The 21,944-nt window shown below is 40.7% G+C and overlaps 1 protein-coding gene across 4 annotated transcripts in view; it reads right to left on the bottom strand.

The window, feature by feature from the left end:
* The window catches only part of TP53BP1 (tumor protein p53 binding protein 1), a 1,265,047-nt gene that overhangs the window by 420,114 nt on the left and 822,989 nt on the right, over positions 1-21,944 (bottom strand). For all 4 annotated transcript variants that reach the window (XM_044077533.1, XM_044077532.1, XM_044077535.1 and 1 more), the window contains one exon: positions 18,374-18,971. In XM_044077533.1, coding sequence (XP_043933468.1) covers positions 18,374-18,971 — 598 coding nt within the window. The remainder of the gene's footprint in view (positions 1-18,373; positions 18,972-21,944) is intronic.

Here is a 21,944-nt window from a genome sequence, read left to right as displayed (position 1 = left end):
TGATAATCTATTTTTAGTATAATTTTTCTTGACTTAGTGTTAACTCCACAGCGCTGCAACTTAGGAATACACTTTCAAACAGCTCTAGATTAGACATTGCCTTATAGAACAGGCAGTAATCAACTTTATGGAACATATAAGACAGAGAATGTTATGACAATTATTATAGCCTTTCGGAGTTGCTCATGTTTTAACCATATGATTTTTTGCAGCAAAGAATCACTTTACTCGTTCAGATGATGGCTTCGAATAAGTGTATAAAACAGCAGAATGATTTCTCTGAAGTGACAAAGACATCTTTAGAAATAAATGGGCTATGAACTACATTTTTCTTACTTCGGTATTGCAAACAGTTTGTACGTTTAAAGTTAAACGAATGTAGCTGGATTTTATCTCTCAAAAGACAAAGAAATACTCTTCAAACACACACATTAGGATTCTCAGGAGGAATTTTAACTAAATCAGCTTTTCTGTACTTAAACTTTGGCCTCACCAGGTGCTCTAAGACCTGGTGCGACAATGGGACAGGACGCACATTCTCTAGGACAAGCTCGTTCTAGACAAATACTATGCTTCATACCAGAATATAGCTCTTGATAAAGGGACACTTTTGTTCCCAGGGAGCTGTATGCTGCACTAACCTGTCTGGCTGCTTTCTTTTGTTGTTTTTTTTTTTGTTTGTTTTTGTAATTATAACTACAGCCTGGCCTCTCCAGAACTCCTAATACCACTCAAGTGATATCAAATAAGTTGCTAGGAGGCTGTACTACATTATAATGCCAGGTCAATTCGTGATAAGCCAGATAATATACATAAACTACTCTGTATGGCTCATCTGGCATTCATTATTGAATCTAGGCTGGATAAGAACTCAAGACAACGCCACAGTTACTGTGTTCTGCCAGGTTATTGTGTAATTCATAGCCTTAGACAACGGCACTCAGATGGTGGGCTAGCTACCTGTTTTTCAACTGGGCTGGCATTGACCAAGGTTGAGGCTGTAAAGTCTAATTAATTTAAATGCATCTTTGGTACAGAAATGAATTGCAAAAGTTGCCTTGTGTACTGTCCACCTGGTTCTGCAGCAGTTTTCAAATCTACTCAGCAACCTAGTTCACAGATCTCTTAGCTGGGTAGTCCCAAGGGATTTACATTACTTGGGCTTATTTTTCCAGCTATGTCTAGAAATCAGGAATTTGGTGGAAGAACTTGTCTCCTTGTCTGATCTTTGTTTTTTTCCACTTCAGGCTTGGCCTTCATCCGTTTCAGTTTGCAATTACTGAAATGATCCAGTGTACAGATTACAGAGCTGTTGATTCTTACAATTTTTTTCTGATTTTAGACCAGTTAAGTGAGGGGGGTCAGTGCAGATAATCCTAAATATGCTGCTTGCAGCTTATACCAATGCTGTCAGTAGAGCCATAGATAAGGTTGCCCACTTGAGTGTACACCCTACGCTTTTGGTTTGACCCCATGTCTTGATCACCAGCTACAAAAATGCATAGGCTAAGGTGACAATGGGATGAGATGCACATTCTCTAGGACACGCTCATTCCAGAACAAGTATTACGTTTTATACCAGAGTACAGCTCATGACAAAGGGCTGCTTTTGTTTCCAGAGAGCTGTCTACTGCACTAAACTGGCTTTTTTTTTTTTTTTAGCAGACCTTGCAGTCTAGTCTGTCTAATCACCCTGATGTTTTTTCCTATGATTATGAGCGAACTGCATGACCTTATGCAGACAACACTGCCAAAATAAGGTGCTCCTTTTCCAGTGAGGTGCCCATTGAGCAAGGTCAGTTACCTGAGATAGGTAACTTGAATAATGTCTCAGTGGAGTCTGAGCATAAAAACAGCAAAATGGATCCAGACCAATGGTAAACTAATTCACAATAAAAGTTAATCAACACGAATAAATAAAAATACCAGACTTAGAAACATTTAGTAAACTTTAATAATCAGAAAGCTTTCAGGTAACTACACCCTTCTTCAGCGTGAAAATAGGGATTACAAAACCACTTCATTAAGCAATATCATTTAAAAAGTCACAAGATACAGCCCTCACTCATAAATATGCAACTAATTAACTACTATAATTAAATATAAATGCAATAAAACCTTAAAAGTAATATATAAATTCATAAATAGTTGTTCTACAATTATTTCAAGCATATTTGCTTTAATTTTAAAATTGGTTTTATGTTAACAGCGGCATTAATGCCAGGTTCACAATCAGCATTTAAACGGATAATCCATTCATATTCCTTAACCTCTAACGTTTTGTTAATGTCACCACCCCTTGCACTTTTATGAACAACCTCAATCACCCTAAACATAAAATCATGATCTAAACCGGTTCCATTATATGTTTAGGAAGAGCATTCATATTGACATTCTCGTTATACTGGACTGATGTTCTATAATACAATCTTTTAACCTGATTCTTCTTTTTCCTACATAAAATTTCATCCATACAATATATAACGTAGGAAGCGCTACAGGTAGCAAAGCATTTAATAACAAAATGCTTATTAGTTCTAGGGTGACAAAATTCAGTCTTCATCAAAATGCATTTGCAACATGAGTAATTATAACAGGGGAAGGTGCCAGATAAGTAACTAATTTCTCTCTTATTAATATTATGCACATCCTTGTAGCAAAGGCGTTGTTTTAAGTTAGAACAATTTCTATAAGCAAATCCCAGTTTATCACCAATAATTGTTTTAAGTTTGGGCAAAGCCTCAAGAATCCTCCAAGTGTTAGAGATTATTTTTTTTAACATCATTAGTCCTTCTGTTATTAGTAGTAAACCGTATACAATTATATTTGTTGGCATAAGTAGAAGTAATACCACTATTCATAAAATATAGTTTAGCCAATCCTTTTCTTTCATTTAAAATCTCAAGACTTATGGTCATTTAAGGATCGATTCTTATAACCCATCTCAATAAATTCACGTATCATAGCATTCATCTGCTCATCACACACTTGGTCATCGGTGTATATCCTACTAACTCTTAACAGTTGACCTTTGGCAAGGCCCCTAAAAACATACATACTAATTTTTGTGCAGATATCTATTTGCACTAACCTCTCTTTTTATAAATGCTTGTATCAATATCATTGCCATTTTTTTACTAATTTCACATCCAGGAAACAAATCTCATATTGAGAGAAACTTAGCATAAACTATAAGAAGTCAGCAGTATTATTTAAAAAATCAACAAACTCAGTTAATTGCTGTTGTTCACCCTCCCAGACAAAACACACATCATCTACAAATCATTTATAAAAGGAAATTTTAGAAACAAATTTAGATGGACATTCAAAAATGTACCTCTCCTCCCATTGATTTGGAGCAATATTGGCATATGCATTAGTAATGGGCTTACCCATCACCACAACTGAGACTTGATGGACCAATTCATTTTCAAACATAATTATTAATTAACACCATCTCTAATAGCATGCATAGTGTTTCAATTTCCCTTGGAGTCAACTCACTATAAATACATAAGAAATCACATACAGCATCAATAAAGTACAGTTGTGTACACTTACCATAAATGTAGATGTTCGAGTGTATTCACTGTTGCAGTCAGTACATTTGGGTTATCTGCTTGCAGGTAGCCCTCAGTCGGCCTGATTAACAAAGTCTTGGGTCCTGCGTCGGTTGCTGTCCCTTCTTCCATGGCGTCAGGAGTATAAAACATGCAGCCGACGCCATTGCATCAGTTTTTCTTGCCCCAGATGTCAGGTGCCCCCTAATGGGAAGCAATTAAATATAAAAGTGCAAATATATACTTCCAACAAAAAAGCAAATGCACCAAAAAGGCTTTTAAGCATAGTAAAGGAAAGTAGAGGTATAGTCAAACGAAGTTAGGGGGCTGGAGGGAGGGTAACCAGGACTGCAATAGTGAATACACTCGAACACCTACATTTATGATAAGTGTACACAACTGTACTATGTTCTTCATATTTCACTGTTGCAGTCATTACATTTGGTTAGATTCCAAAGCTATGGTTGAGAGGAGGAATTCAGATAGCATGAGGGCCAGCTATAAGGCCCTGCAAGACTGCAATGGCAATGCCAGCTCTGGATTTAGAGAAAATTGGCAAATGATAATGCTTGGTGAAAGTTTGTACAGAACTGGGCATGAAGTATGGATTGGTTCTGTGGGACACCCTGTCAGCATGAAAGATGATGAAAGGCTCCACTGCCATAAGGGCCTGTAATTCAGATACCCTTCTAGCTGAAGTGATTGCTAAAAGGAAAGCTGTTTTCCAAGAAAGAAATTTTAAGTCTGCAGTAGTAGCTGGCTCGAAAGGAGGTAGAGTGAGTTTCTCCAAGACAAAGTTAAGGTCCCAGGCTGGGGTTGGAGCTCTCCTGGGTGGTCTCAAATTTTTGGCCCCTCTGAGGAACTGCTTGAGCAGTGGATGAGAGAAGAGGGGAGGTTCTGTGTTATAATGAGCTGAAACGGCTGAGGCGTGGATTTTAATGGAGAAAAAAAACAGGCCCTTGTGCAGCATCTCAGTTAAGTATTGTAAAATCGGAGGTAAATTGGGTTCTGCTGTGCTCATCCCTCGAGATTGGTTCCAGGCACAGAATCTTTTCCATTTTTCAGCATAAGATTTTCTAGTACTAGGCCTCCTTGCCTCTAAAATGATATCCATCACAGGTTTGCTGAGGGATGGGTAAAGGAGAGATTAAGTAATTAGCCAGGCTGCAAGGTTCAGTGTAAGAAGCTGATGGTGCAGAATCTGGGTCTCCTGCTGAGACTGCAGGGAAGGAGTCTGAGGCAGATGCCATGGAGATAACCGTGACGCACTGTGCAGGAGGGGGTACCAGTGTTGGCGCGGCCAGTCTGGATCAATCAAAATCATCCTTGATTTGTCCTGTTTGATTTTTAGTAGTACTTTGGAGAGCAGAGGCAGAGGGGGGAAGGCACAGACTGATAGGTTTTTCCAACTGAAGGACAGGACATCCACTTTCCAGGCTTGTTTGTGGGGAGTCCTTGTGCAAAATTTGTCCAATTATTAGTTCTGGGGAGAGGTAAACAGGTCTATATCTGGGATCCCCCATTTGCTTGTCAAATTGTTGAAAATCCTTGGTTCCAGTTTCCACTCGTGTGGGTCCATGAGGTTTCTGCTTAGTCCATCTGCCAGTGTATTTAATTTTCCTGGCAGGAATTGAGCTTGTAGGTGCACTTGGTAGCTCAAGGCTGTGTTCCACAATCCCATGGCTAGTCTGCAGAGGGGGTAAGAATGTGTACCCCCTGCTTGTTTATGTACCACATAACAGTGGTATTGTCTGTCTTTACCATTAGTTGTCCTGGAAAAATGTGGTCCTTGAAGGCTGTCACAGCATTCTGTACAGCTAACATTTCTTTCTGACTGATATGAAGGTGAATTTGACTTCGGTTCCATTTGCCCTGAATGCACTTCCCTATCAGGTGAGCCCCCCATGCATAGTCTGATGAATCTGTTAGGGTTTGGACGGCAGGGGGTGGTGTGAAAGGTAGTCCCTTGTTTTGGTGGCAGGCCTCTGCCCACCAAAGGAACTCTAAGCATAGGCAAGGTATGATAGGAATCATTGTTTCTAGGTCTTGATAATGTGCAGTTTCCTCATATGCAGTCTTGGATATGGAATTAGAAGAATGCAGGAGGCCATGAACCCCAAGGCTTGCAGTATTTGTCTTGCAGATAGCAGGGTTTTTGTGGCCACTTGTTTGAAGTAGGTTGTCAAATGAATGTTTCTCTGGCGTGAGGTAAGCCATCTGGGAAAGTACAATTGTGTACACTTAACATAAATGTAGATGTTCGAGTGTATTCACTTTTGCAGTCATTACATTTGGGTAATCTGCTGGCAGGTTGCCCTCAGTCAGCCTGAATTCCAAAGTTTTGGGTCCTGCGTCGGTTGCTGTCCTCTCTTTCATGATGTCAGGTCGTCAGGGGTATAAAACATGCAGCCGACGCCATTTTCTTTAGTTTTTCTAGCCCCCGTTGTCAGGTGCCCCCAAAAAGGTAGCAATATTATATACATTTATATATATATATATATATATATATATATATATATATATATATATATATATATATATATATATATATATATATATATATATTTATATATATATATATATATATATATATATATATATATATATATGTATATATACATATACATATATATATATACACACACATACATACATATAAATACATGCATGAATATAAACTTTACCTTCATCTACAAGCAAATACACCACATAGGTTGTAGAAGATAGTGAAGGAAAGATAAACTTCAGAATAACAGGGGGATGGCGGGAGGGTAACCTGGACTGCAACAGTGAATACACTCGAACATCTACATTTATGGTAAGTGTACACAACTGTACTATGTTCTTCGTGTTTCACTGTTGCAGTCATTACATTTGGGTAGAATCCCAAAGCAATGGTTGGGAGGCTGAAGCTAAACAGCATTAGGTGCGGCTATAAGGCACTGCAGCACTGCAGTGGCAAAGCTTGCCCTGGACTTAGAGTAGAGAGGCAAATGGTAATGGTTTGTAAAGGTGTGAACAGAACTCCAAGTAGCAGCCTCTAGAATGTCTTTGGTTGGTACTCCTCTGAGAAAGGCTGCTGAAGTAGCTGCAGCTCTGGTGGAATGAGACCTGATGCCCTTGGGCACAGGTTTACCATGGTGTAAGTAGCAGAAACGGATGCAGTGGCTTATCCACTTTGAAATTGTCTGCTTTGAAATAGCCTTTCCTTCTGATCCTGCAGCATATGACACTAGTAATTGCTCAGTTTTTCTTAGAGCTTTAGTCCTGCTCAAGTAGAATCTTAGCTGTCTGTGTACATCCAAGGAATGCAGAATTCTCTCCCCTTTGTTCTGCGGATTTGGATAAAAAGCTGGCAGATGAATTGTTTGGTTAAGCGCCACACTGGAAACCACCTTAGGCATAAAAGTAGGATTTGTCCTCAGAGACACCCTGTCCGGGTAAAATATGATAAAGGCTCTACGGCCATGAGGGCCTGTAGCTCTGAAACTCTTCTTGCTGAAGTAATTGCTAGTAACAGAGCGGTCTTCCATAAGAACTTTACAGCAGAGGTAGCAGCTGGTTCAAATGGAGGCAGGGTGAGCTTTTCCAACACATAATTGAGGTCCCATGCAGGTAATGGTGATCTTCTAGGGGGCCTTACATTTTTGGCTCCTCTAAGACACTGCTTTAGTAAAGGATGAGAAAAGATTGGTAGCTCTGTGTTGTAATGTGCCGAAATGGCAGAGGCATGGATTTTGATTGATGAGAAAGATAGGCCTTTGTCAAGCATCTCAGTTAAGTATTGTAATATCTGAGGAATATTTGGTTCTGCTGTATCAGTTCCTTGTGCTTGATTCCAAGCACAGAATCTCTTCCACTTGTCAGCATAAGATTTTCTAGTACTAGGCCTTCTGGCTTCCAAAATGACATCCATCACAGCTTTACTGAGAGGTGATGTTTGTATGATTACATGATTAGCCATGCTGCCAGGTTTAGAGTCTGTAGTTGATTGTGCAGGATCTGATTATTTTGCTGGGACAGTAGTTGTGGTCTTTGAGGCAAGGTCCATGCTGGGTAATGAGACAAGTTCTTTAGGACTGGGTACCAGTATTGACGGGGCCAGCCCGGGGCAATTAATATCATCTTTGGCTTCCCTTGTCTGACTTTTAGGAGGACCTTGGGTAGAAGAGGCAGAGGAGGAAAGGCATAAACTGATAGGTTTTTCCAACTGGAGGATAGGGCGTCCACATTCCATGCTTGTCTGTGATAAGTCCTTGTGCAGAATCTTTTCAATTGATAATTCTGAGGAGAGGCAAATAGATCTATGTCTGGACTCCCCTATTTCTCTGTTATCATGCTGAAGACTTGCAGATTTAGTTTCCACTTGTGAGGATCCATAAGGTTTCTGCTTAAATCGTCTGCCAGAATGTTCCGTTTTCCTGGCAGGAATTGGGCTTGAAGATGTACTTGGTAGGTCAAAGCTGTGTCCCACAGTGCCATGGCTAATCTGCAAAAGGGGTATGAGTGTGTGCCCCCTTCCTTGTTTATATATCACATGACTGTGGTGTTATCCATCTTTATCAGTAGTTGTCCTGGATGAAGTAAGTCCTTGAAGGCTGTTAGGCCATTTTGAACAGCTAGCATCTCTTTCTGGTTGATATGTAGATGCATTTGATTTGGGGCCCATATGCCCTGAATGCATCTTCCTGCCATGTGGGCCCCCCAGGCATAATCTTATGCGTCTGTTGCTAAGGTTTGGCTGGCAGGGGGTAGAGTGAAGGGCCGTCCCATGTTTTGGTGACAGGCCTCTGCCCACCATAGAAACTCCTGTTGCAGGCAGGGAATGAGAGGAATCATTGTTTCCAGACTGTGTGAATGTTGACTCCATAAACTTTTTAGGTACCATTGAAGTTTCCTCATATGCAGTCTTGCATATGGAATTAGAAGGATGCAGGATGCCATGAAGCCCAGAGCCTGCAGAATTTGTCTTGCAGAAGACTGGGTTTTTGTTGCCATCAGTTTGAAGTAAGTAGTCAGTTGCCTTTGTTTGTCTGGTGTAAGGCTAGCCATCTGGGCAGTTGTATTCAAGCTTGCACCCAGGAATGTTATCTTTTGAGAGGGTACCAGTTGTGATTTATTTTCGTTTATTGTGTATCCTAGGCATGTTAGAAGCCTTTTAACAAATGCCAGGTGTCGAAGAAGAGTGTCCTTGTTCTCTCCTTGAATGAGACAGTTGTCCAAGTAAGGATATATCTGTATACTTCTTTGTCTGCAAAATGCAATTACTGGTGCCAGGCACTTTATAAAGACCCTGGGCGCAGTAGATAAGCCAAAGGGCAGTGCAGAGAATTGGTAATGCAGTAAGCCAGCCTTGAATCTGAGGTATCTTCTGCATGATTGTCTTATTGGGACATGCAGGTATGCCTCTTTTAGGTCTGTCACCAGCCAAGCATTCTTACCCAGCATGGGCAGAAGCTGCTGCAAAGTCAGCATTTTGAATTTTGGAATGTCCAGGTATGTGTTCAAAATTGACAAATCTAGTATTGGCCGCCAGGCCTTGTCCTTTCTGGGTACCAAGAACAGTCTTGAGTAAAAACCTTGTCCTTTTTCCTGTTCTGGTACTGGTTGAATGGCCCCATATCCATGAGGGACGTAACCTGTTTCTGTGCCTCTGCCCATCGATTTGTGGGCAGATCTGGCCAACCGTTTGCCATTGGCAGAGTGTGGAAATGGAATCTGTATCCCTGTGAAACTATGTTTAGTACCCACTTGTCCTGGGTTATTAACTGCCAATTTTGAGCAAAAAGGGCTAATTTTCCCCCTAAGTGTGCTGTCAAAAGATAGGTGCTTGGTGTAGGCAGAGGGAAGTCACTGGGACTGTTTTCTGTAGGTTTGCGCTTTATCTACCCCTGATTTGGAGGTAGATGCGCCCCATTGCTTTGACCTGTATGAATCTTGCGCCTAGTATCTGGAACCCTTTGAACTCTGTCTGACACAGGAAAGGACCAATTTTTTGTAAGCCAGTGTCTACTGAATCTTGGTGGCTGCAATTGTAAGAAGTCTTTAACAGTTTGCATAGACTTAGCTTTGTCTTCCAATTTCTTTAAAACCTCTTCTGCCTTAATACCAAACAGAGAATCATGCTGTAAAGGTACATCTAGCAATTTAGCTTTAACATGATCAGGCAAATGTTGTTCCTTTAACCAGGCATGCCTCCTAATCCCAGATCCAGTAACTGCGGCCCTGCAGGAGGCCTCTAAGGAATCAAAACCACATTGCAAAGTATGCTTTCCAACTTGTTCAGCTGCATGCAATAATTCCTGCAATTCTTTATTTTCTGCACATTCTGAAATCATCATTTTCAGTTTCAGCAATCCCATAACATGTTGTTGGTACTTAAGAATATGAAATTGACAGTTTAAGGCCCTGACTGCCAAGGCTGCAGATGTATAAACCTTTTTCCCCCATCTGTCTAGTGCCCTTGAATCTCTGTCAGAGGGGGTAGGATCTTTTGCTGTTGAGGCCTTAACTCCCTTTGGACCCTGTGAAATAGTTTCAGGATCAGCAGCAGGGTTTCTAAATAAAAATTTATGAGAGTCAGGGACCATGTAATATCTGTCAGGCTTTCTGGGAGCCGGAGGTAAGGAGTCAGAGGTCAGGCTTGACTCCGAAAACACATCATCCACAATGTCTAAAACAGGGGGAATGGCTAAAGGCTTGTGCTGAGGGAGAAGGAAATCTCTGAGCCACTTTTTTGATTCTGAGAAGTCTTGACTCTCCCAGTGAAAATGCTCCCTCAAAGTATGCAAGGTTTCTCCAAATGAATAATCCTCTGCAGGAGATGCAGATGGAATAGAATCCTCAGCATGAGAATCCTCATAGGGAAGTATAGATAATTCCTGATCAGAAGAGGAATCAGAAGAAATAGAAAACTGATCTGAAGATTCATAATCAGTGTCTTGCCTAGGCCTCTTATCTGGAGGGGGATGGGTACACCCCTGATCAAGGTAATAAGGTCTTCAGCTATTTTGATCATCTGTTTTTTAGGCATAGAGGCCTGTGCACGTGGCTCATGCGTCAGTTTTTTAGTATTAGAAGTTGCCTTTGTCTTCAGTTTTGCAGCTGTTGGTTTGATATATAAATGTTGAGGTCTGAATACACCCTCAGAAGCCGTTGCCTGCTCAGCGGCTCCGGACCCATCCGAGGGAGACACATCCGTCGGTCCAATACCTTGAGTATCTTGTGGCATGCCGGACTGGTAGAGGCCTGCGACTCAAAGGTAGCGGGTATCAGGGGCTGCGAAAGTACTTCACTGAGTACCGGCGAACCGGCGACTGGCTTAGGAGAAGCTTCGTCGTCGGTTTTGGATCTCGACCGCCTTTCTCTGTCCTTTATCTGACATTTCTGGGTAGTTAAATCTGTTTCCAAAATACTTAGATGCAAAAATATACCGACACTTAATAGTGCGTTGGTTAAATCTAGCACAAAACTGACAGCCAGGCACGTTGTGATCAGGGCCTAGGCAAGGAATACAGTATAAATGAAAATCCTTATGAGGTATTTGTTTCCAAGTAATACAATTATTAATTTTTTCTGACATCAGTAAAAAGCAAGAAAAAAGTTTCCGAAACGGGGTACTTAGCTTTAGTGAAGACTTCAGTTCTGAAACTCAAACTCGAATATTTCAGTAGTCAGCCGACTGGCACTTGTGAAATGCTTCTGCTTCCGGCACCACGCGGCAAGAAAGACTAAAGAAAACGGCGTCGGCTGCATGTTTTATACCCCTGATGACCTGACATGGAAGAGAGGACAGCAACCGACGCAGGACCCAAGACTTTGGAATTCAGGCTGACTGAGGGCAACCTGCCAGCAGATTACCCAAATGTAATGACTGTAACAGTGAAACACGAAGAACATGTTGTATTCAAGCTTGCTCCCAGGAATATAATTTGTTGACAGGGTACCAGGTGTGATTTCTTTTCATTTATGGTGTACCCCAGACAAGTTAGAACCCTTTGTACAAAGGCCAGATGATTCAAAAGTATGTCCTTGCTTTCGGCCTGAATTAGACAATCGTCCAGGTATGGGTATATTTGAATATTTCTTTGCCTGCAAAATGCAATAACTGGAGCTAGGCACTTTGTGAATACCCTGGATGCAGTAGATAAGCCAAAGGGCAGTGCAGAGAACTGAGTAGCCTGCTTTGAAGCGTAGGTATCTTCTGCAAGATTCCTTGATTGGGATGTGCAGGTATGCTTCTTTTAAGTCTAGTGTTGCCAACCAGTTATCTTTGCCTAGCATAGGAAGTAATTGAAGAGTCAGCATCTTGAATTTTGGAATCTCCAAAAAGGTGTTTAGAGTAGACAGGTCCAGGATTGGACACCATGAATTGTCTTTTCTGGGTACCAGGAAAAGTCTTGAGTAGAAACCTTGTCCCTTTTCCTCTTCTGGTACCAGAGGAATAGCCCCCATGCTTAACAGAGAAAGTACTTGTTTCTGGGCCTCTGCCCACTGATTTGGGGGTAGGTCCGGCCACCCGCTTGGTATTGGCAACGTGTGGAAGTGAAATCTGTATCCCTGGGACACTATATTTAAAACCCATTTGTCCTGGGTAACGAGTTCCCAATTCTTTGCATGAAGAACAATCTTTCCCCCCAAAGGGGCAGTCAGTTGATAAGTGCTTGGAAATTTTAAAACTAAGTCATTAAGACAGTTTACCATAGGGGGGAGTTTTATTATTCCCAGATTTGGAAGTGGAGGCCCCCCACTGCTTAGTTCTGTGTGTCTCCTGGGACTGAAACCTGGGGTTTTTGCTGTGTCTGGGTTTGGCTTGAGAAGACCTGGAAGGGGCTGGAAAGGACCAATTCTTAGAGGGCCAATGCCTACTAAATCTAGGAGGCTGAACTTGTAAAAAATTAATAGTTTGCATAGATTTAGCTTTATCCTCCATCTTTTTAAGAACTTCCTCAGCTTTGTTGCCAAACAGGCGGCCCTGATTTAAAGGAGCATCCAACAAGTTAGCTTTAACATGATCAGGCAAAGATTGCTCCTTAAGCCAAGCATGCTTTCTGAGCACAGACCCAGTAACAGCAGCCCTGCAAGAAGCCTCTAATGAATCAAAACCACATTGCAAAGTATGTTTTCCAACTTGTTCAGCAGAATGCATTAAAACCTGTAATTCTTTATTTTCTACACAGTCAGGAATCAACATCATTTTCTGTTTAAGCAGTCCAATAACATGTTGCTGATACTTTAACATGAAACTGGCAGTTTAAATCCCTAATGACCAAGGTTGCAGAAGTGTAAACCTTCTTACCCCATCTATCCAGCGCCATGGAGTCTCTATCAGAAGGGGTAGGATTTTTACCAGTAGAAGCCTTTGGGCCCCTGTGAATTAGTCTCTGGATCTGCAATAGGATTTTTAAAAAGGAACTTGTGGGACTCTGGGACCCTGTAGTATCTATCTGGTTTTCTGGGAGCAGGATGCAGGGAATCAGGGGCCAAACTAGATTCCGAAAAAGCATCAACAATGTCAAGTACAGGAGGAATAGCTAAAGGCCTATGCTGAGCTAGGAGAAGGAAATCCCTAAGCCTCTGTTTTGAATCAGAAAAATCCTGGCTTTCCCAGTGGAAATGCTCCCTTAGAGTATGTAAGGTTTCCCCAAAAGAAAAATCCTCAGGAGGGGAAGCAGAGGGAATGCAGTCCTCTGCAGCAGAATCTTCATAAGTAGATAAAGGCAAATCCAGATCATCAGAAGAATCAGAAACAGAATCTTGATCAGAAGATTCATAATCAACTTCAGTCCTAGGCCTCTTAGAGGGGGGGTGGCTACCCCTGAGTAGAGTTATTAGATCTTCAGCCATTCTTATCATTTGTTTTTTAGGCATAGAGGCCTGAGCATGTGGCCTGGGCGATGTTTTTTTTAGGCATGGATCGATATTTAGGCCCAAGTAAAGAAGGAGGCGTTGGTTTAATATGCAAGTCCGTAGGCCTGAATACACCCTCAGAAGCCGGTGCCTGCACAGCGGCTCCGGACCCATCCAAGGTAGAGACATCCGCTGGTTCCATAGTTGAAGCATCTCGCAGCATACCGGACTCCGAATGGGTCTCAGTAGAGGCCTGCAAATCAGAAGTAGCAGGTATCAGGGGCTGCAAAAGTGCCTCAATGAGTACTGGCGACTGGCTTAGATGAAGCGTCGTCAGCAGTTTTGGACCTCGGCGGCCTGTCTTTATCTTTGCGTTTTTTCAGAATCCCGGTAGTCGGATGGCTAACCGATGACATTTCTGGATAATTAAACAGAGAACCAAAATATTTAGAGGGGAAAATATACCAACGACGGATAGTCGTCTTCTTCTTTCGGCTTTTCCCTGTTAGGGGTCACCACAGCAGATCACCTGTCCGCTCATGATTGGCAGGGGAGTTTTACAGTGTCGAGTTGCCAGCGCAGCACCCAACCTTCCACAGAAGGCACACACTCATGCCTAGGGCCAATTTAGTGTATTCAGTCCACCTACAGCATGTCTTTGGGATGTGGGAGGAAACCCACGCGACCACAGGGAGGACATGCAGACTCCGCCCAGAAGGCACCCCAGCCGAGGAACGAAGCGGAGAACCTCTTGCTGTGAGGCAGCAACGCTAACCGCTGCATCACCGTGGCCGCCCTACCGACGACGGATAGTACACTGATTAAATAAAGCACAAAACTGACAGCAAGGTACGTCGTGGTCAGGGCCTAGGCAAGGAATACAGTACGAATGAAAATCTTAATGAGGTATTTGCTTTCCACAAGTAATGCAATTATTAACTTTTACTGACATCAGTAAGAAGCAAGAAAAAGTTTCCCCAATGGGATACTTAGCTTTAGTTGAAGACTTTGGTTCTGAAACTTGAAAACGAAAATTTCAGGAGTCGGCCGACCGGCACTTGCGAACTGCTTCTGCTTCGGGCACCGTACGGCAAGAAAGACTGATGTAATGGTATCGGCTGCATGTTTTATACCCCTGACGACCTGACGTCATGGAAGAAGGGACAGCAACCGACGCAGGACCCAAGACTTTGTTAATCAGGCCGACTGAGGGCTACCTGCAAGCAGATAACCCAAATGTAATGACTGCAACAGTGAAACATGAAGAACATCAGTTGTTTGGAATCAGATGTGTTAGATTGCATCTATGCTTGTTGCAGTCAGATGTTTTTTTTTTTTTTTTCTACATCCCATTTCTGGTCCCTATGCTTGCCTACTCACACACTGCTATCATTGGTAACTCACTCAATAACAGTGCAGGAAAGAGTAATCCAAAGAATGCATCCATTTGGGCCTAATCTTGTCTCAGTGACCTACATGGGCACCTGTATCACCATGGGGGTATCCTGTGTCTTTTTATGATGTACGTCTGCTCCCACACACACACAGACACTGGTCCTGTGCTAAGTCTTCCCACTTTTTGGACACACAATGTTAAACATCCTCCTATCTTCCAGGGAGGTAAAGGACAATGATAGTCTAGGCTTGGGAACAAGGAGGACAGGGGCAGCCACGCTGAATCATGAGTATTCCTCTTCTGGCAGTCACGGCCCTATCTCCTTGGGTTTTGCTCTCCATTCTCTCCAACATTTGGCCTTTTTACTCTTGAATGGCTTGTTTTAATTATAGTGGCTATGAATTCACTGGGTAGTTTCTGATGAACTTGGGTACTTATGAGTGAAAATGCTGTTTGATAGACTATTTCCGCTAGTCTTTTGAAGATACTTTCACCAGCTGGTCTGAAGAGGAGGATCCCTATCCATGGTGTACTGAGGAGCTCTAACTTCATAGGGTCTGGCAGGGGATTTGCCCTCAGCTGGGCATGTCTCCAAATAACTGAACCTGTTGCTGCTGCCTTGCAAGATGTATTCACTGCACCACAGCCACATTTTTTGGAAGGTCTGTTAACTTGGGATAACATATCACATAGTTTAAGCATTTCCTGTCTCAGACTGTTGTCTTTTATCCCCTCTGCCATGGATTTCATCTTCCCCAGTAGGACTTGGTGGCAGTTGAACATACAAGTTTGGAAGTTTACAGCTCTAAATGCCAGGACAACAGAGTTATATTCTTTTTTCATAAAATGGCTAATAATCATTCTCTCGCTGTCACTGTAAATAGAGTTTCTGGGTGGAGCTAAAAAGAATCCCTTGCTAGAATTTGGGAACACCACAGATGGACTAGCCAAAGTGTCCTTATACTGGAGCAAGTGAGAATCCTGGATCCAGTAGAACTGTTAGGTTTCCTTAGGGCAGGGGGGTAGGGGAATTTGGCTCCAAAGATATACTAGGAAATGTATCCTCCAGGACTTGTATAACTAGAGGAACTTCTAGTGCAGAAGATAAGGTGTCCTTGGTGTCAGAAGCATAAACAGGGGCAGAAGGGAAATGGCTAACATAAGCCAGATTACCTACCTTTGAGTGTGGGGTATCAAAATCCTCTGGATGGGGGGGTTCTACTCTTCTTTTTAAGGCTGTACCTCTGACACCTCAGGAATTTCACAATGAGTTTCCTTGAGTCCAAACAACCATCACAGTCCTGAGTCAGTTGGCATAACTCTTGTGAATACATCTGGGAAATGGCCTGGATTGATGCTTGCAGACACCAGTTTGATCTTTGGTACTTTCAACCTTTGTTTCTCTGGGGAAACCACCTTTGAGGCCATGTTTTGCTGGCAGGTGATTAAGACCTCCATACGGTCTCCTGGATCCCCCCACCCTGAACTAACTTCAGAGGAGGGCTCCCAGAAGCGATGGCTGATGCTATGACAGAAAAGTACCAGAGCTTGGAATTCTCAGAGAAATTTAATTGCCCTTCTGACTACCCTCAAAGTGAATCTAGCACAATGTGTTCAAGTTTTCATCTTATGGTACGGGTCAAGAAAGAAAAGACAACGGGAAGGAAATCCTTATGAGGGATCTGTCTCCTGCAATCAATACAGTTTTTTTTTTTTTTTTTGTATAGCTATCTCTAATTCACAGTCACTACTCAACATTAGAATATCTGTAAACATCTACAAAAAGTGCAAAAAAAAAAAAAAAAAAACTGTGGAGGGGCACTCATCCTTCCCCTAGAAGCAGGCCAGTCTACAGACTGACAATACTCACAATTCATGTTACAGTAGCATTACTACAGGAAGAAAAGATCTGAAGACACCAGCTGACTCCCCTCTTACATTACCAATGTACTTGTGTCTGCATCGGAAGGAGTTGTCTGAAGCCACTGGGGAAAAGTAAACTCTGGAAATCAGACTGACTTTCAGGCTGCTACTGGCAGGACACCCCCATTGATGAGGACTGCAACAGTGAAATGCACGATGAACATCTACATTTACAGCTTCACATCTGCTTCAAATACACAGTTAAGTTCCTCATGTGGACATTACTGAACAAATCCAATAGCTGAATGTCTCTTACTAAAGTTGTCATGGAAAAAAGTTAAATAATTTTACTTATTCAACAACAAATTTGTGTAAAATAGTTATAGCCACAAACACACTAAAATGGAACCACAGTTGCAGCAAATTAAATCTACTCTACGGCTACAAAAAGACTGTACAATGAAGTTTAAAATAAAGCCAAAATTTAGGATATGTGAAAACGTCAATGGCTGCTCATAGTAATAAGATGCTTAATCATATTACAAGCAGGCAACTGTGACAATGTTTACTGACAAGCATGACCAGCTTTCATATTTTGTGCTTCTTTTTCCTGTCAGTAAATCTTTTAATTCAGTTTCACATGGCATGCCACTCTGGCTTTAGCACAGAGCTGAGTTGCAGATGCTTGCACAGACTCCCCACAACCCAGCAGACAACTAAGTGCAACGCCTTTGAGCTTGGTAAAAGAAACGGCCATTTAAAAAAACATTAAGACCATCATTATATCTTGCATGAAAAACACCATGACTCGTTACCTCCTGAACTTGTGTTCACATGAAAAGCTGATTTCTTTCTTTCTTTTCCTATACCAGCCTTTCAACATACATCAACTTAAATCACAATTCTTGCAGACAAGATGAACTGCTTGATTTAGACGGTGAAAATGGAAAGGGTCAAACAAGGCAGGTTAACACTGCTTACATTTTGTAAAATCTTCAGGGCTAGGAGCTGGTGCATATACATTTTCTCTCCTACTGGACACTCAACAGAATGAGCATCAAAACAGGCAGAATGCAGCTTCAACTGTACAGCTTTTATGGAACTGAAAGACACACTACAAGGCCTGGATGGGTCAGCTTCAAGGCATAATTACTGGCCTCACAGCTGTTTCCACTTCAGGAAAGGGAAATCTCGACTGTTTTCCACCTAATACGTTTTTGGTGAAGTGAAATAGCAGTCAAGTCTTGTTTATTTCACTACTGTTTGATGGCAACAAGCAAATTAAATGATTTTTCCAAACTGCGATCACCTAACGTGAATGTTTTTTAGGAATCATATCCACTATCATGTGGAGCTCCTTTTATTTATTAGTTTCTACATGTATAATAGGTTTGCTGACTTTCTGTACCTTCAGTGTTTCAGCCAAATGCAAAAAGAAAAAAAAAGTTAAAACAATTTAATGTTGAAAAATAAATAAAACATGCTTGCATTTTTACAGCATAATGCCTGTCCTTGTTTTGTCAGTTTCACAATTAAAAAAATAGTACCACAGAAAACTAGCCAATGGACTAAATGAAGTGAAATGAAGTTAATCAAATTGCAAAACTTTCATTTACAGTACCAAGAAATTACTTGTTGTACTGACTCAAATCACTTGCTCATAAACGTAAAGCAGAACAACTTGCAAAAATTAGAACCAAATTACCTGACTTTGAACAGACAATGTATCATCTCCGTGAATATGAGGGTCTTTTCTGCTACTTTCAGCTCGTACAGCTCCCTCAGTCTGAACCATGGCATCCTGTCTTAAAGGACTTTGCATCAATTTACTGTTCACACTATCCTCAGTCTGAGTAGAAGCAGTCACAGTGGCAGAAGTTGAGCTCAATCTACCACCTGGATTGCATTCCTCTTCCTGTACAGCAGCACCAGTAATCACTTCTGAACTTCCTTTTCCATCCAATAATCCTACAGACTCTGCATCATTAGAAGCCTGAGTCTGCTGTGCATTCGTTTTCTCATTTTTGTTGTTTACTCTCCCTTGGTCTTTGAACTCCACTAGATGTCCTCCACTTTGGTCCACTTCCATGTCTTCCTCATCAAACCTCTCATCACTCCTAGTTTCTTGTTTGCTTGTAGATGGCTCTGGCAAGTGTCCTTCTGGAGTCTCCTCAACAATAAATTCTTCACTACCTCCATTCTGACTGGGTTGTGTTATGATTATCTGTCCTCTAGCAATCTGTTTTACACGTTGTTCGCGCTGCCAGGCTCTCAGTTCTTCATTGGATTCCTCCTCCTGCGTGCTGAGTAAATGAAAGCTGTTTAATTTCCTATGAAGTTAACTTGCTGCTCAGATGTAAAAGTGAGCACATGATTTAATAGATAGTAGTAAATAAATAACAGCATCCAAAAAAGGATTACCAATCAATTTTTCACAGCTGATTTGCACTTACTTACAGGAGACCCCCTTCTGTGAAACAAAGAAGCATGTGTTACAAGAAATCATTATATCAAAACAGTGGGAGATCTATACCTCACAACACATGAGCCCAAGAAAAGAATGGTTTCAAGTTCAAAAACAGCTACCACAATACTAACAAAAATGTCTGCATATGAATAACGCAGGGTTTACATCCAGTTGGTGTGCACTGTTCAACAGAGTGAAAGTGACCAAATACGTCCACCCATGGGTAAATCCCACATTATCCATACATGAAAATCAAAAAAGTACTTTTTGCTTTTTAAACAAATGGAACTGTACAAAGGAATTTCATCTCTGTTCTGTTTCTTCTCACTATGTCTAACGCTCTGAAACTCTTTAGCAATGTACTGTGTACACAAATATTCATGCTCATGAAAAAAACACAAGCAGTTGATACCACTTTTTATTTTTAGGAAGAGATGTTTATTGTGGAGTACCCAAGTCCAGCGGTTATAAATGTTCACAGGTAGTTGCTACATTTATGGAGTACGTGCCTGATAACAGTTCACAGCCTTAATCATCTGCACTGTTTAATGCAATGCTTACATACACAGCTGATGTGCTGTGACCAGGAGTACAGGATTTTATTCCTTCCACCTCCATTTGCCTACTGTATGACTCTGAGCAAGTCACTTAACACAGTGCTCCAAGGTGGCCCCTACAGTGGGACCTAATCAACAAATGTATTTAAAAAACTCCCAGATTTCAAATTCAGATATTCACACACACATCCCAGACTTCAGATTCAGATATTCATGCACACATACATGTATATATGTATACTTCACAGATTTTTATATACATACACACACACGCACACACATATATATATATATATACACATACACACACACAATATGTATGTACATATATATATATATATATATATATATATATATATATATATATATATATAGGTTTACTATTTAAACAAGGATGTCGACATGGGTCGGGTAGGTGTTCAGTATTATTCCTACTACAAACATCTTCCTACCTCACCCATGTTAACACCGCTCCTAGATTGATTACTTTGTCTTCTCCATCCTTGTTTACTTAATTATATAACCTCAACATGGGTCACATATATATATATATATATATATATATCTAGGCCGTATGTGTGTGTGTTTTGGGGAGCCTGTTTAGTTTCTCCACTTAGAATAATGGAAAACATGGTGGGTGGCAGAGACATTTATTTATCTATACTCTCAGTAACTTTTATGCTAGTTCATGATTTTCAAACTGACTTCTTCCTTTGGGTAATTTTTGATTAACAGTGAGTACATGAGTACATACTGGTGGTAAACAAGCCATCATTTACCTTTCTGAACAGTAACTGACTTACTTTATATCATTTTTATATCTATGTTGATGATATCCACATTATTAATGATGGAAAATATTGCCCCAGAAAAGGCACAAGACAGCACTTAAACTTCATATTCACTACTTCATTTAGTTCTGAATCGTACTAAACTTATAACATGGAACTGAGGTTCACATGCAAGTATTAAGAATATAAACAAGCTGTATCTGCCTTCCATCAAACATTTAAGAATCTCCTTTACATTGGACTTAACTGGAAATGGATGCACTTTTTCAGCACTGACAGAGTATATCATTCGGTTTTCAGCACATTTTGAAATTAGTCCTAATACAGGCTCTTGTCAACACAATGTGGTTACATTTTTATAATTACTATTTACCATTTTACTTTTTACATATTTTCTTATTGTAATTGTGACTTTTAATGAAACCTTCTCAAGAGGGATAAAAAAAGTTCCAAAAATAAGTAAATGTTTTGAGTGGTGGTGGGGTGTAGGAGGGTGTTCTATTGCTATGGGCAAACTTGGTTACGGTTATCATATGCATACTGTAAATTTGCTAATTAAATTTGAATACGAGGTGAAGGTTTTCCCTTATAAAAATACAAAGAACATTTTCTTTAAAGCTGGCATTTTTATTACATGATTGGCTTGCTGATGCAAAACAGCACTATGCCATAATTTTAAAAAGTTTCACGATACTACTGTGAAAGAGAAACAGAAAATTAGTTTTCCTGAACTGATGGTTGTGATTACTGTACATGTTTTTACCAGACAATCTAGGAAGCCATGAAAACAATTCACTTTTTACACTTGTACATGCCTTTTAACATTGCAACTTATTTTTCAATCCTATTTGCTTAAAACATTTGTCTATAACTTGAAGAAACTACTACCTTAATTATACATATGATGTGATTGATAAAAATGAAAAAAAAATGTAACATCGTATTTCAGTTTGATTACCGGGTAAGTGGATTGGTTGACTGACTCTTTTCAACTATGACTCAAGCACCACATGGTGCAAGATACAAAAAGAAAATTACAAACAGAATAAAGAAAACAGAGGTGTATATATAGCACAGTAACAAAGGAGACAAAATATAGCTGCATATTATTTACAATTATAAATTCACACAATAGTAATATAGTATGTAGAATTAAGGAAGGCATTCAACCAGTGGCCATTTCTAAAAGCCTGTCTTTACAAGAAATGTGTGACTACAGTGTCAGCTGCAAAGACTAGCCATTATTAAGGAAATAAGTTCATCTGGTGTCCTTAAACAGTTGTTCTTTTAATATGTTTCTTAAAAACAGATATCTTGCTTAGTCACTTCTGCAAGGAGTCTATGCCAAAGGCCTAGCCTACAGAAAGCTCTTTCTCCTGTGGAGGTTTTAAAATGAGGTTTAATGAGAGTAATGCTACATCCCCACCTCAGAAGCCTACAATCTCAACAATGCGTCAACTT

Source organism: Protopterus annectens, chromosome 7.part0 (assembly GCF_019279795.1).
Source record: "Protopterus annectens isolate FY-2018-M chromosome 7.part0, PAN1.0, whole genome shotgun sequence".
Lineage (NCBI taxonomy): Eukaryota > Metazoa > Chordata > Ceratodontiformes > Protopteridae > Protopterus > Protopterus annectens.
Note: the sequence above shows the minus strand (reverse complement) of the source record. Positions and strands in the feature narration are given on the sequence as shown.